The sequence below is a fragment of the Populus nigra genome, chromosome 14 (genome assembly GCF_951802175.1).
Source record: "Populus nigra chromosome 14, ddPopNigr1.1, whole genome shotgun sequence".
Classification (NCBI taxonomy): domain Eukaryota; kingdom Viridiplantae; phylum Streptophyta; class Magnoliopsida; order Malpighiales; family Salicaceae; genus Populus; species Populus nigra.
The window spans coordinates 11,810,869-11,826,741 of NC_084865.1; the positions used below are offsets into that span (position 1 = coordinate 11,810,869).

At 29.5% G+C, this 15,873-nt stretch overlaps 1 protein-coding gene across 2 annotated transcripts; it reads right to left on the reverse strand.

The window, feature by feature from the left end:
* Nucleotides 1-4,712: 4,712 nt before the first annotated feature.
* LOC133672919 (uncharacterized) lies at nucleotides 4,713-7,582 on the reverse strand. 2 transcript variants are annotated; one of them, XM_062093491.1, is made up of 5 exons: nucleotides 7,062-7,582; nucleotides 6,321-6,583; nucleotides 6,096-6,189; nucleotides 5,857-5,974; nucleotides 4,713-5,337 (listed from the first exon to the last, which is right to left on the reverse strand). In XM_062093491.1, the coding sequence occupies exons 1-5, from the start codon at nucleotides 7,195-7,197 to the stop codon at nucleotides 5,124-5,126; spliced, it is 825 nt and encodes a 274-aa protein (XP_061949475.1). In that variant the 5' UTR covers nucleotides 7,198-7,582; the 3' UTR covers nucleotides 4,713-5,123. The 2 variants fall into 2 exon arrangements, with proteins under 2 accessions (XP_061949475.1, XP_061949476.1); XM_062093492.1 differs by having other exon boundaries at nucleotides 4,713-5,319; nucleotides 7,062-7,580.
* Between the last annotated feature and the right edge of the window lie 8,291 nt (nucleotides 7,583-15,873).

Sequence of the window (15,873 nt, forward strand, 5' to 3'; positions counted from 1 at the left end):
AACTGCAGTTTTCCTTATATGCTAATTTAAATTCAATCTACTTAAAAAAAAATTAAGGTGAAGAAAGATTTCTTAATGTTTCTTAAATGTTAAAGATGATCAGAATTTTATAAAAATAAAAATAATTTGGAAGGTGCTAAATTTTGCTGGGGGCTAAAAAATCATTTAAGTTTATTTATTTAGTCTTAGTCTGACTTTCAAGTATTTTGGGAACCACATATGCAAAAATCTTGATAGCCACTCTAAATTTACTTATGTAAATTCATATACCTCTTGAGGTTTCCAAAAAAAAAAATTTAAGATAATTCTAGTTTCATTTTTTATTTTTCAAAAAATTTCAAATTTATATTATTCAGAAAATAGAACTACTTCTTAACTTTTAAAAAATTACAAATTCTATTGATAAAGTGAATTGAATTTTTATTGGCATATATAAAAAAAAATCAATTGAAAATACCTAAGTATCAATTTTTTTAAGGGGTTTATGGTCACTATCAATAGTCAAAATAGATGAAGGGACAATTATCATACATGATACGTGATACTAAAACATGTGATTTTTTTTTGTGGTTATTCATATAATAGTCACTGGAAGCTTATATGATTATTAATTTCAGGATTCGTGGGATTAGTCAAGGTGCACGCAAGCTGACCCGGACACCCTTGTTAATCTAAAAAAAAAACATGTGATGTTTTTTATTGTTCACAAAATACTATTTATTTTTTTATATATATTTTACTATGAATTATAATAGTGAAAATTTTAAAAATTTTCATTAGATTTTTGAATTTGTTTTTGAACATATTAAGCCACAATATCAAATTTTAAAACACAAAATCGATTATTATTTTTAATTATTATTACAATTAAAAAGCATAATATTTTATTAAATATTATATTTTTGTAACACAATATCAATTAAAAACATTTTTGGGTTCTCAACGCTATATTTGAACATCATTGCAAGACCTCTCTTTCTGTTTAGCGTCTTCCTTGAAAGCTCAGTAGTGCTATTTTGATTCTCCTGCAGAATCATGAACCATTTAGAAAATATGTTCCTTTTTTTTAATCCAGTTTATTTTGTATTTTAAAAATATTTTTCAAAAAATTAATATTTTTTATTTTTTTCTTTACTTCAAAGTAATATTTTTTATATTATTTGAATGTATTAATATCAAAAATAATTTTTTTAAAATAAAAAATATTATTTTAATATATTTTTAAATAAAAAACACGATCACAACCACACTTTTAAATTTACTACTCTTATTTTCTTCTTCATCATTATTAGTGATGTCTGATTGAGCTGGAAACGAACCAAAGCATCGAAAATCGAGTCTTATGTTTCTGAAACATGTCAAGAATGGATGTTAAACCCTGGCGAAATCCATGAGGAGGGAAGGACAAAAATATATAAAACTAGTAAAATAGAAAAAGAAACACCCAATCTTTTAAGCTTTGGAGACCGTTTAATATTTTATCGTACAGAGTTATTTTTAAAAAATATTTTTTATTTAAAAATATATTAAAATATTTTTTTAATATTAGCATAACAAAATAATATAAAAATACAAAACCATTTTAAAAAAATAAATATATTTGAAATTTTCCAAAAAAAACAAGCGACGCCTTGGAGATCGGGTCAAAATATTGTTGACAATGAGCTTTTTTTACTTTGAAACAAACTAGCCTGAATTCCGACAATCTATCACCAAAACCTAGGCAATGTAAACAACGCGTTGACTATTATTTTTTTAAAAGAATTAAGAGACAGACAATCTATCATTTGTCTCTTAAAAAAGTTAAATAAAAATAAGACCCAAATATGTGGATTGTTCCAAACCCGCGCACTGAGATCTTTTTTCTAGAGGCTTGGGAGCTTTAGGCCTCTAGCCCGAGAAATTGAGGTTTGTTTTTTTTTTTTATCTGTTACAATTATATTTTTTTTTTTAATTTTATTATTTAATATTTAGTTCTTATTAAAACAAATTCATTAAACTAAAATTATTATTTTTGTTACAAGAATGTAGCCAACCAAATATTTCTTTCATTTTTTTATGATTTTATCTCTCCTCCCTCAACACAATAAAAAAAAATTAGAATTTAAACATGAAATCCCCAAACAAACAATAAGGATCAAATATGTAAACATTTGGAAATTCAAGGATCAAGCTATGATTTTGAACATAAAAGTTGAAATTCTTTTATTATTATTATTTTTCTTGTTCTTTCAATTTATTTTCCATCAACAAATTAAAATATTTTTTCATAAAATTAATGATTAATTCAGAAACAAAACATTCCTAGAGATTTTGCACATGTAATAGAATGACAATAAAAATGAATTATAAGACATAGATGCAAACATCAAGTTTACTCAAATTTCAGCACTGCTGGTCGAATTTCAGCAGCTTTCAAAGACAACATTCGCTTTAAAATGGGAAATAGCTAGGAAGGCTATTTATTTTTTAACAGACTGGTGGTTCGAAATTGGCATTCTTAATTATCTTTCCCCCCATTTGAAATATATGCTCTGATCTCTACTAAGCCAGATTGTTGGTCTTAGAATCTATCTTGGAAAAGACCTCTAAGATCTTAGGAACTTGATCAACTTAATCTTCTTCTCACAAAGCTAAATGGAGCTAGTTTAAATCAATCTCATGAAGAGTCCAAATAACTAGAGTATTGAAAGAAATGGGAAATACATTGTCAAATCCCGTAGCATCTTCATTGACAGAATTGCTTATCCCGGTATGTCCTTTCCCCCCTCTTCCATGGAAAAATATGGCTCCCTAAAAATTGAAAATTGAAGTTTTCATATGGTTAGTACTTCATGACAGGATATGCACCAGGGACTTCCGTGATAAAAGAAATTTAATAGACAATGATCTTGTGGGTTGGTTTTTTTTTTTTTTTTTATAGAGAAACTATTGAGCATCTTTTCCTTCAGTGCTATATCAAACCAAGAAGATAAGGAGTTGCTTTATGAAAGGAGTAATTAAGTCTGCATCAAATGGTGAATGCCAAGTTCTTTAGAATCACTCATGATTCAAAGGAGTGTCCTAATTAGAGGGAAGTTTCAACGTGAAGCTATCTTCACTTTGGCCTTCGGAATATTGTGGGGATATTTAGTTGGCTAGAAATCTTTTGATATTTCAAGATGAAATACCGGATTAAAAATCGGTCTGTCTTTGAGTTAATACTTCATTGTCTAGCTTTATGGTTGAAAAGAGTTGATAGCTTCACTTACACATGCTTGGATTTGATTAGAGGTTCTCTCAAAGTTTGCTATATATGCTGGTCTAATATTTAGAGTAGCGAGGCTATGATGTTAACAATTTCATGAACTCATTGCTGACGCCGATGTTGTAAACTCTTTGAAGATTAATGATGCCCACATAGCCACCTTGCAAGTTGGAATTAGGCTCTTACAATCAAAATCTGTTAATGAGAAAAGATAGATTCCTGATCAACCATTATATATGAAAAAGGAGTGTATCGGAATCAAACCATGAAGGCGTCATGCAGCTGAGTCATAATTTAGATGCTGCACTATTGAAACTTCCAGTGACATCGAATGATCGGAGTGGGAGCCATGTCTGCGTAGTATTGTTGCCATGCATGGCACACCCAGAGACAATAAAAGGGCCCCAAACGACGGTTCTTCAAAGAAATATATCATAGCTGGGTACCCTATACATGCATGAACCTTTTGACTGAAAGCCCCACTGCCGCCCTCCACTTTTCGTTTTTTGTGAAATTCGTCAGTAATGACACCACAGCATTTTTTATGTGGTTCCTGACCCTTGTAGCCTATCTATAATGTTGTCAGTAAATGAGAATTAAACTCTATCAGTCGTTTTTTAACCAAATTGTTATATCAGTAATTGAAATTTGATTTGTATTCCATTCATAATTTTTTATAATTTTTATATTTAAAATAAAATATTATATTATTTAATTGAATTCAATTATACTATTTGAAATATCTATAAAATTGAATTAACAATCTTAATTACATTTTCTTAATGAATAGCTTGTTTATAAATAGAATATTATTACTTTGAGCTCTCTCATGCTGGCCTTCATTATGAAGCTTTTTCCAAACCATACCCTCAACTTATATTCAACAAGTATGAAACTATGAAATGTTATTTGTTTATATTTTATACTGCAAAGGATGTATTTAGTTGTTTACTCTCTCACTCTCTCTCAATGAAGTTTTCTTTCTTTAGCGAAGAAAAAGAGACATTATTGAATTTAATTCCAAGGGTTCTAAATAGTTTGTAAGAGGTTGATCTTGTGATAAATAAGATTTTTTAATTCAAATTTTAAAGATAATATTTTAAAATAATATTATAGTAAAAAAACCAGATGGGTATTGGAAGTTATATTTTTAGAATCGTTTTAAACAACAAACTTAGTCTCTTGATATACATTTTAAATTAATTAAAGATATCTTTATTTGAAAAAAAAATAAAAATGGATAAGGATAAATAAGAAAGAACTAAAAGGAAAAAGAAAAGAAGCTCGTAATCGAGTATATGAAGGTTTGTGTGTCCTAAATTAGAACACGAGGGCATTCAGGCATCCATGCAACCTTCGTACCCCTCCTGCTTCTCCCATGGCCAACTTGAGGTGGGGTCTTAAAACTAGTTGCCCGCTAAAAAACAAATTATTAGCACCAAATAAATAGATCAATATAGCTTAATAACCACCAAAACCAATCCTTTAATCACACTTGTAGAGAAAAATATGTAGATACAATTCAATTCCCAACGGTGCTAATTAATATGAAAGTTCTTGCAAACCCAAAAGAAAACGGAAACTTTGAAACTTAAGAACACGGTCCTTCCTTTTTTGACCACTTGGAGAGACTGTGGGGCTCTCAACGTGGATGCATCCTTCAAGTGGATTCAAAAGAGACCATGAGCCTTTCATATGGACAAGGAATAAAACAGTGTAGCCTCGGGTATAAGAGCTACAAGAACCGAAAATAACAATGATAATATATAATGAGAGAAATTAAGTGTTGCTTGTCATAGAAATAGATCATGATTGTGATAGTGATGATAAGGTGAGTGAATGATGGAAGGGAAAGACGAGTTCACGTAGCTTGGGACTAACAGGATCTGGGGTTGATGGAGTTAGAGGGACGGAGGTCGATCTCCTGGGTCCAAGCAGTCCGGCCTTGAACATGCAAATGCCAGTAGGTTTGAGCCAGCGAGTCTGGGTCCATCATCATCTCTCCACCTCCACCGGCCATACCATGTTGCTGTTGTTCCCCAGCTGACGTTCTCTGAGAGCTTGGTGGTCCCCTACGATTGCCAATTTTCCTTCTCTTTCATTAGTTGCTCATCATTATCCCTTTTCATTGACAGCTATTTATCACCCCTTTTCATAATTGAATAAAGTTTTTGATGAAAATCTCTTTGCTTTTGTTTGTTCATTTGGAGAATACCACTTTGAACTATCGCTCCCACATAGAATGGATATCCATCCATGTATAGTTTTGGTGGTTACTGTGTATAATGAACTAGTAATAGGACTGTCTCACACTTTGCATGGACAACCATCATGCTCATTTTTGTCATTGAGGTGTAATTCGACTGTGTAATGGTATTTTGCTTCGGTTAAAAAGTATCTAGTAGGAATTCAGATATCAAACTCATCTCTCTCTTTTTATGGCTGGTAATGAATCAATAATCGATGGAAGTAAAGTGTTTTGGAGACAAAAGTAGTAAGGAATTTAGAATCTTGCTGTCTTCTGTTATATTGTTGAGAATATGAAAAATAAAATAGATACTTATAATTAAAGGAAAAGGAAGGAAGGTATGGATGAAGATAAAACCTACCTAGGTGTAGGTGGGCCAATCACACCATCGATGATAACATGTGCAACGTGCACACCTTGAGACTGAAACTCCCTGGCTAAACATTGTGATAGAGCTCTCAAGGCAAACTTTCCACAACCTGTATTTTGGGGGCAAATAAATAAGTACTGCATGCTTAGCAGATAAAATGTATATATATGAGAATAAAGTGGAATCCTTTCCAGAATTGAATTCGGGATATCTTAAGAGAGAGTTCTTACACAGTTCAGATAAACAAGCAATGCCATTTAAAGAAGCTGAACAGCCGGTGAAAAGAATTGTCCCTCTCCGTCTTTCTACCATGCCTGGAAGAACCTGTGTATTTCCATTAACAGAAGCCACATAACATACTGAAAAAACAAGAAGCCTTAAGATTCTTGAAAATGGAACACGTTCATGGTAATAGGCTTTTGGTTTTGGCTAATTTGAGGGAATTAAAGGAATACCTGTTGGGCGCAAAGGAAGGCACCGACTGAGGAGATTGCGAGGGACTTCACGAAAGAGTCGATGCAAATATCGGTGAAGTTGGTGGGTTGTGGAGAGACTGCTGGTTGATAGGCATTGTAGACGAGTACTTCTACAAAGCCAAGTGAAAGAACACCCTCAAATGCCTCTCTCACACTTCTTGAATCCGAGCAGTCTATCCTGATGGCAAAGACTTGAGCTTTCTCCTCCCTTGCTATCTCATCTGCAAATCTTGATAACCTCCCTACAAAACCCATAACTCACTCTATTATCTAATTAGCTCAAGAATCTCTCTCAGTCCCCGACAAGTTTTAAATTACAACAACTTCAAGTTCGATTCTTCTTTTACATGTATATCAAATGTCAAACAATTTATTATATACGGCTAAAAGATATAAATTGATTGAGAGTAGAACGTATATGGTCTTCTTCATTTACTAATCTCTATACAAGTAAACTAATTGTTAGCAAAAGCAAAACATATTAGTTTTCGAAAAAATGTAAATTCTTTTCTTCTCGTCCAGGGAAGCTAATTAAACTGCAGGAATATGTAGTGTGAAATTCTGCTGCACTTTCTAAAGCATCCAGCAAAATCATTGATTACTGACAAAAGATGTAGAATTTTTTTCTATGAAATAGCGTTGATAATCCTGTTTCCTTTATCTCTTTCTTGGGAGCAAAAACAAGTGAAGGATAGAGAATTAGAGAGCTAGATAAAGTACCTAAGTCCCGGGCAAGGATGGCAACAGTGTAACCTTCATGGGCAAACTTGCGGGCAATGGATCGGCCGAGCTTCGGTCCAACGCCTACAATGGCTGCGATCCCTTTATTGGAGGTGGAGCTTGTCATGCTCCGCATCTTTGCCGAACTTCGAGGATTTTTCTTTTTGTTTTGGGAAGTGAGAATTTGAGCCCCCGGGCCGTTAATAAATTTCACCAAGAATTGAACAAGCAACTTGCTAGAGGTTTTAGAAGGAAGAATCCGATATATATATATATATGATAAGATGGGCGATACAATTTCCTTCGTCAGCTGTTTCTGTCTGTCTCCTCACTGAGAAGCACTTTCTTGCCTTGTGAAATATGAACTCTCAAACTTTGAGTGCTGCCTCTCTACCCTTTTATGTTGAAGATATAGCCCCTCTTTCACTGTTAATTGCCATCACAATATTCGCTTCCTAGGAAAGCTAGAATTTCTCAGGTGTAGGTTTTTTTTTTTTTTTTCCCGTCCCGTGTGAAACTTATTGTGTAAGGCATCTCAAGTTTGAATATATTTTTTATAATCAAAGGATGGAAAAATTAATAGGATGCAACTGGGGTGCTGATTAATTATCTGTCTTGATTCCTTGACTAAATTACTTGATCATCAAAAAAGAAAAAATAATGATAAAATTATATGTTAGTTAATGACTCAAGAAAAAAAAATGAAGTTGAAATTTCTCCTACACCAATGATTTGGGAAATTGATATATAGAAGTAGAGAGCCATGCATTAATTGAACTTAGAAGTAGGTTAGGGCCCTCATTTTCCCTTTTATTTTTCGAGAGAGGTAGAGGGGAAATTAAAAACATCGATGCCGACATAAGTTAAGTTGTTCTAATGCAAGGTCATATTATTATCTGATCTTGCCCTCTCTTTTTTCCCTCCCTTCTTTATTGAAGGTGAGAGTTGCAGAGAGGTCATATTACTATATACAAAAAGAATTACCAAGCTAGATAACATCAAGTAAATACACAATTATATTTCTTTTTTGTAATATTATTTTCTTAAAAAAAATGTTGTTTTGAAAGAATTCTTAGGTTTTTTTTTTATGTTTAGTATTGTTATAATAGTTATTTATTAAAGTGTTTTTCATTTAATAAAAATATATCAAAATAATATATTTTTTATTTTTCAAAATTTATTTTTGACATCAATATATTAAAATAATAAAAAAAATTAAAAAATTAAAAAATTAAAAAATAAATTCACACAGTATATAATATGTTATTGTATAAAAAGAAACATCAAATCAATGCTTTTGCTTCTCAAACTCACTTTCAAACCTAATATAAACACGTTACCAAACGGTTTTATCAATTAATATGCTTGACTTTTCTAGCAGGCAATTGTCGTACAATATTGTTGTCATGAATTCATGTTTAATTATATTTTTATGTTGTTTTGATGGTTGTAGTTTTTAAAAAATAAATTTTAAAAAATTATAGTTAGCAGAATGTTATTAGTAAAATTTATGATTGAAATTTATGTATAATAAAAAATATGTATAAAATATTTGGTGGAAGTGTGATTGCGGTTACTTTTTAAAGTGTTTTTTTACCTGGAAATATATCAAAATAATATTTTTTATTATTTTTTAAAAATTATTTTTGATATTAGCACATTAAAATGATCGAAAAATACAAAAAAATATATCAATTTGAAGCAAAGAAAAAATAAAAAAGAATTCAAATTTTTTCAAAAACATTTTTAAAACGCAAAACCAAATAAAATTTTATAAAACTTAATTAAAAAATATATAAAAACTGCTATATAAAAGCTACTTTTTAAATTTAATTTCTACAAAATATAATTTAATTTGTTATCAATTATTTCACTGCAAACATAAAAACAAATGAAAAACAAACGAAAAATCACGCAGTTTAATTCTTACTAGTTAAATGACCCGCGCGATGTTGCAGGTCAATTTTTTTGCATAAAAAATATTTAAAAAAACTAAGATCTAAAAGTGTTAGGTTTTCTTAGAAAGTTATACTCAAGAGTTTTGGGTTTGACTGCAATACCTGACCCAAGAGTAATATTTATAATAACATTAAACTTGAATGACTCAAGTTTAAGTGGGTCTGGCTGTAATACCAAACCCAATAGTTTTGGATGTGGGTCTGGCTGCAAGATTGTGTCATAAAAGTGTGATAATTAAATAAATTAATTAAAAAAAACAAAGAACAAAAAACCAACATGAAGAAAAAAACTAATGAAAAAAAAGAAAAAAAATCTGAATTAACTGGGTTAACCCATCAAATCTGAGATCTGTGTCATGAAAGTCTAATAACTAAATAAAAAATAAATTAATATCAATAAAATAAAAAAAAGTTAATTAAAAAGAAAAAAAGAAAGCATCAGCCTTTTCACCGTGGACTATACTGTGTAATCCATCGTGAAAGGCATAAAAAGAAAAAAAAAATAAAGGCATCAGCCTTTTCACCATGGACTGCATATAATATTAAAAAATGAAATTTGAAAAACAAAACTAATGAGGAAAAAGAAAAACAATCTGAATCAACTAGGTTAACCCGTCAAACTTGAGATCCATGTCATGAAAGTCTGATAATTAAACAAAAAAAAAATATTGAGAAACTAAATTAAAAGAACAATTACAAAAGAAAAAAATTAAAAAAAAACAAAAAAAAAACTAAATGCATCATTTTTTTTTACTGCGGACTGCACTGTGCAGTTCACAGTAAAAGGTTTAAAAAGAAAAAGAAAAAAAAATAAAACAAAGGCATATGCCACAGATTTTTTTTTCTTGCATAAAAAATATCAAAAAAAGCTAAAATCTAATAGTGTTATGTCTTTTTACAAAAATATACTCAAGAGCCTTTGGTCTAGCTGCAACGCTTGACCCAAGAGTAATATTTAAAATATTTATAATAATATTAAACTTACATGACTCAAGTTTAAGTGAGTCTGGTTGTAACACTAGACCCAAGAGCCTTGGATATGGATTTTGCTGCAATGTCGTGTTATAAAAGTATAATAATTAAATAGATTAATTAAAAAAAAACAAAGAAAAAAAAACAACAGGAAGAAAAAAACTAATGAAGAAAAGAAAAAAAAAACTGAATTAACTGGGTTAACCCTTCAAATCAGGTTAACCCGTCAAACCTTAAATTCGCGTCATGAAAGTTTGATAACTAAATAGAAAAAAAAATTGACGGGTTACCCATAATTAACTGAATTAACCTGTCAAACTTGGGATACGTGTAATGAAAGCCTGATAATTAAATAGACTAAAAATTTAACATTAACAAATTAAACTAAACGAAAAAAATTAATTAAAAAGAAAAAAAGCAAAAAAAATAAAATTTCGGGTTAACTCGTCAAAACAGGTTAATCCATCAAACTCATGATCGGTTTCATGAAAGTCTGATAACTAAATAATTTTTTTTTTATCATTAACAAACTAAATTAAACAAACAAAATTCATAAAAAGAAAAAAACACAAAGAAAAAAGCAAAAAAAAACCATAAAAGCATAAAATAAATAAATAAATCAAAACAAAAAAAACAAAAAAAAACGAATATATATATATATATATATATGTTATAATATGATTATAATATAATAATAATAATAATTATATTAATATTATATTAACAATGGGGAAATAATGGGGAAAGTAAAAGACGTGGGGAATGGAAAAATAATAGGGAAAGTAGAGAAAGTTAAAAGGCGTGGGAAAAACTACAGTGTTTTTCCCACACCTTTTAGAGTATTACTTAATTATATGGCCCATTATGACACTATCCGTATTTAGAAACTATTCTTCTCTAGTCTTCTATGCTCTTCCTTTGAGATGGAAACAAGTGATATTAGTTGCGTGCTATTCTAGGAAATTTTTAGAATTTATTTTTTTATTTAATTATCTAATTATAAAAATACAATTAATAAAATCATGGGGGATAATTTTTTTCTAATTCATTTATTTTCTTAAGAACCAAACAATTTTTTTTATTAGCAATAGAGTTCATTGAATAAAAAACTATTGTAATTAAAAAAGATATTCGCAAAAACTATAATAAAAATCTAATTTTTTATTCATCAATTTCTTTTTTATTTTGATTAAAAAATATATTTTTTTAATGAAAAGTATTGTTTTTTAAGTAAAAACTTATTATATAATAATAAAATTAAATTTCAATTAAAAAGATAAAAAAATCTTGAATTGATTATTTTTGCACACTTATATGAAAAATATTAAGAACAATAAGTTAGAGAAAATAATATAAAAAATATATATTTATTGCCATTAAATATTAATGAGCAAATTATTTTAAAAACTCTACATATTAGGCTAATATATAATTATTCATAAAGCAATCTATAATATCATTATAAAAAATTCATAATCTTTAAAAAATAACGGTGTAATTAGACAATCACTATAATATTATTTTTAGAAATCATTTAAGAGATTTTTTGTCAAAAACTTGAAAAAAATAATGAATATAAAAAAAAAGCCAACGAGCCAACCACATGATATTCGCTAAAGTTTTTTTAAAATAGTTGATGAAGTGTCATCTCCTAGTCAACTTTCTAACCACTTATGATGATTAAAAAGTTAGTGTTCAGTTTTTTACTCTAAAAACTCAATTTTTAACGTGTTTTCACTTAAAAAATACTTTTAAAATATCTTAGAAATTATTCATTTCTATCCTCCAAAAAAGCCTACAATCACGCATTGAAAACAAATTCTAACTTAATAAAAAAAACACTTTACGACCCCGATCTAATTTTTACAACATGTTCAAAGAAGAAACAACATTTTCATTTCATTAAACCCACTTTCCAAGTCGAACTCATGAGCACTAAGATACTTTTTTAATGGTTGAAATATAACCGACCAACCATTTTCTCTATCATCTTTCACTTTCTAGCGACTCTCTCTCCTTTTAAATTTTAAATATTGAAATATAAAACAAATAAAGTATGGAATTGAAATGTGAAACTCTTAAAACACCAGGATAAAAAATGAAAAAGTAGAAACTTCAGGAACCAAAATATAGTTCAATGTGCCTCATGAACAATAAAGAAGAAAAAAGGGTTGTTTTTATTTTCGTGTTAAATTTGATCCCTACTATTTTAAATTTTTTAAATTGATAAAATTAAATTTTATTTTGTAAAATTGAGCATCAATTAATGCCTAGACTTTTTTTATATCGTGAATATTATGTAACACACAAACAAAAACCAATTATTTGGCTTAACACAATGTGATCATAATGTGAATGATGAAATTGAAAGAAAAAAAATTAGTGATAGAAACCAAATAATTGTTTAAGGACAAAAAGAAAAAAGAGTTGAATTAAGCATGTTATAACAGTCCATGAGCCTGAATGTGGCGTCACAATGAATGGAATAGTAATTTACCTTCTTCATTTAGTTTATTTACTAGTTATGTGACCTGTGCCCTGTTGTAAGTTAGATATTTTTATTTCTTATAACAAATTGTATATGCAGGTGGTTTCAATACATTTCTGTAGTTAAAAAAATCTAAGTTCAAATCATACATTTCATGCATACATGTAATGAAATAAATCAAGAATTATTTGTGCGAATAAATAAATAAAAAATCATTAACGATACCTACAAATAAAACTTGAAAAATTTAGAGACATGTGTAGATTAAGATATTTAATCTCGAAAAATGAGATATTTACTTGGTTGTGTTTGCTAAATTTGTTTATTAAAATAAGTTTTTATTTAAGCAAAAAATAATAGAAATAGAGACACAAATTAAATTGATCGAATAAAATAAAAGGAGAAAAAAGCAACATGCAAGGCTTCACATATTAGAAATATCATCTGAAAATAATTTTTTTTATTTTAAAAAATAAAGTTCATTCATACAAAAAATAAAAAAATTATAGATGAATTAGAAAAACTCTTGAAATTTAAATACATAACTAAAAAAATAATCGTCATTTAAAATAAGCTCTCCAAACAAAAAAAAAAGACATAAGGGTTATTAATTTAAATATAAATTAAAAATATTTAGAGAGAAATCCATAAAAAATCATTAATTTAAAAAAAATAGAAAAAAAAAGAAGCAAAGGTTAGGGCACTGTTGAACCTGATAAGTTAAGCTCGGCCAATTCGTCTGTACCATTTTGTTAGGGCCTGCGTGATTGAACCCTAATTTTTTTTTTGTTTGCAATTGAGGTGGATGGCATGTCGTCCGCGTGATTGGGGTTGATATTTTGACCCAAAACACATATAAAATACCGTAGGAATCGTGATAAACCTATCTATGGCCTCAAAACCAAAATCTAAAAATCAACCTGAGCTCAGATCATTTTTTTATGAACTTTAAAGGTACAAAAACACCTAATATAAACTCCCCTTATCAAATAGAATTTTTTGACACAATTATAGTTTGTTTTGGTGGCCTAAATTGGTGTTTTTCTCTCTATCGCCAGAATGTAACGACCTATCTTTCTCCTCTCTCAACCAGGAACTAAAAAATAACAAAAATTAACTTTTATACCAAAATTGAATTGGAAAATATTGAGGTACTGGAACTTTGTTATACCAAAATTGAATCCGACGACCTTTCTTTCTCCTCTCTCAACCAAAACGAATTCTTGTTCTGCATACAAGATTGATGATGGCAGGAAAAAAGAAGAAGGAGGAGGACAAGGGGGAAGGGATACCTGGCGTGGGGAGTGTTGCTGATTGTCTGGCTAGGAGGTTGAGGTGAGGTTGGTGGCAGCATTAGTGGAGGTGGTGGCTGATGCAAAAAGGAAAAGAAGTTTATGGTGGAAAAGGAGAAGTTTATGGCAATTATCCTTGTTGCTGGTGAGAGTATGGATTGGTGGAAAAGGTTGGGCCACTTTTGGTCATGGTGTGGGTGAGGTTGGAATGGATGAGATCATGATGGAGAAAGAAAGAAGAGAGAGAACTGACGATAGAAAAGAAGAAAATTAGGGAGGAATGCTGGTTTTTTTATCAACTTTCCACCCGATTTTCTCCATGCCCAAGCCATGAAATCCACCTCTATTTATAGGGGGTGAAAGAGGGATATTTATCTTTAATGATGCAAAATCTTAGCCTTTGATTCAGCCTCGACGGATCCCAACTGTTGGCTTAAAGTATGTATCATGAACTGTTAATTTTAATAGTTAAAGGTTGCCTGAGTTGGCCTCTTTGGGCTGGTGCCACTTTCGATGTGGTGTCAATCGACCAGAACGAGCTATATAGAGGTGTAGTTAGATGTTAGGTGATCATTTTCGTACAAGTTTTTTCAAATTTGGTGAAGAGATGAAGCATAGAATGATAAGCTGTCAGACAAGGGCTAATTTGTCTTTTCACTCTGATTTTTTTTATATCTATGTTTGCTTAAGGTAAATTTTATCTTTTAATAAATATAAAATATATAAAAAAAACAAGAAAAAGGTTTTGATGTGTGGATAACACGTGTTAGCACATCACGGAGGATTCTGCTTTTGAGCGACGCATCCAACCATGTCCAATGATCACTAACAAGCTTCCTTAACATGGTTAGGTTTATCTTGGCGACCCCTTCCTTCCCACGTTGTGCATGTGGCGTTCTAAGTTCCAGTTTGGAACCGGTGCGCTTCTCTCTCTCTTTGTCTCTCTCCACCTTAATTTCTATGTGTGGCACTCTAAAATTTCAAATCATCATTTCAATTTGTTTTTCTTCATATTTGATCCATGTTCTATTAATTACAAGTTTTTTTTTTAAAATGGATTATATAATTATTATTTTTTACAGTTTCATCCTTTTTAATTTTTTATTTATCAAATTTGATCTTAATTTTTTTTTAAAATAATTTTTTGAATTGAAGGTTTTTTATCATTTCATCCTATTTCAAATCCTATTTCAATTTTCTTTTCTAAATGATTTAATCCTCATTCTTTTTTTTTCTTGCAATTTCTTTTTTCTTTGGAATTTTTTTAACTGGATCTTTTTTTTATGATTTCATCCTCCAAGGTTAAATTTGTTAAAAATTAAGCTTCATGATTGAATTAAGATCTAGGATTTTACAGGTTACGAGTTTGGGGGAGTAACCCAACTTTAGGATATTCATGCGGGTTTGCTTGGTTTTTTTAAGTTAAATTTTCTCATTTCATCCTTCAACATTTATTTATTTTTCAGTTTCATCCTTCAATTTTTTATTTGTCATATTTTATCATCATTCTTTTAATTGCTATTAGTTTTGTTTTAGATTATTTTGAGAATTAAAGTTTTTTGTACAATGTCATCCTTCTTTAATTTTTCTCCAATGTGCTTTGGTCCTTTCTTGTTGCAATTTTTTTGTTTTGGCAATTTTTGTAATTGAGATCTTTTTTATGATTTTATCCTCCAACATTAAATTGGTTAGGAATTTAGCTTTTATATTGAACTTGGATCTTGGAAGGGTTGCAAGTTTGGATGATTAATCTTGGTCTAGGTGATTCGCTCACGTTTTCTTTTATATTTTTTTAAACTATTTTTTTTATTTTATCCTTCAGCATTTAAGTTTTATTTTTCAACATTTATTTATTTCTTAAATTTCATCTTCATTCTTTAATCGAACACGAGGTCAGTTGAGACCCAGTCAAGACTTAACTGCGAGAAGAATTAAAGAAGGAAAAGGAAAGAGACAGATTTTCAAACTTGGTTAACTCATTGTGGTCATGTCTATTACCTGGGTCGTTGATTTTGCGAGTTAACATGAGTTAATACAATGTGTCACCATCTTTTTATTTTACTTCATAAATTATTTATTTTTATTTTTTTAACAATTTAATC

Excerpts from the sequence above, each read along its gene's own strand:
- LOC133672919 (XM_062093491.1), bottom strand. The coding sequence starts at position 7,197 with ATGCGGAGCATGACAAGCTCCACCTCCAATAAAGGGATCGCAGCCATT. Across the intron at positions 6,584-7,061 it reads CATCCTTGCCCGGGACTTAG|GGAGGTTATCAAGATTTGCA; the intron begins GTACTTTATCTA and ends TGGGTTTTGTAG. Across the intron at positions 6,190-6,320 it reads CCTTCCTTTGCGCCCAACAG|GTTCTTCCAGGCATGGTAGA; the intron begins GTATTCCTTTAA and ends GGAAATACACAG.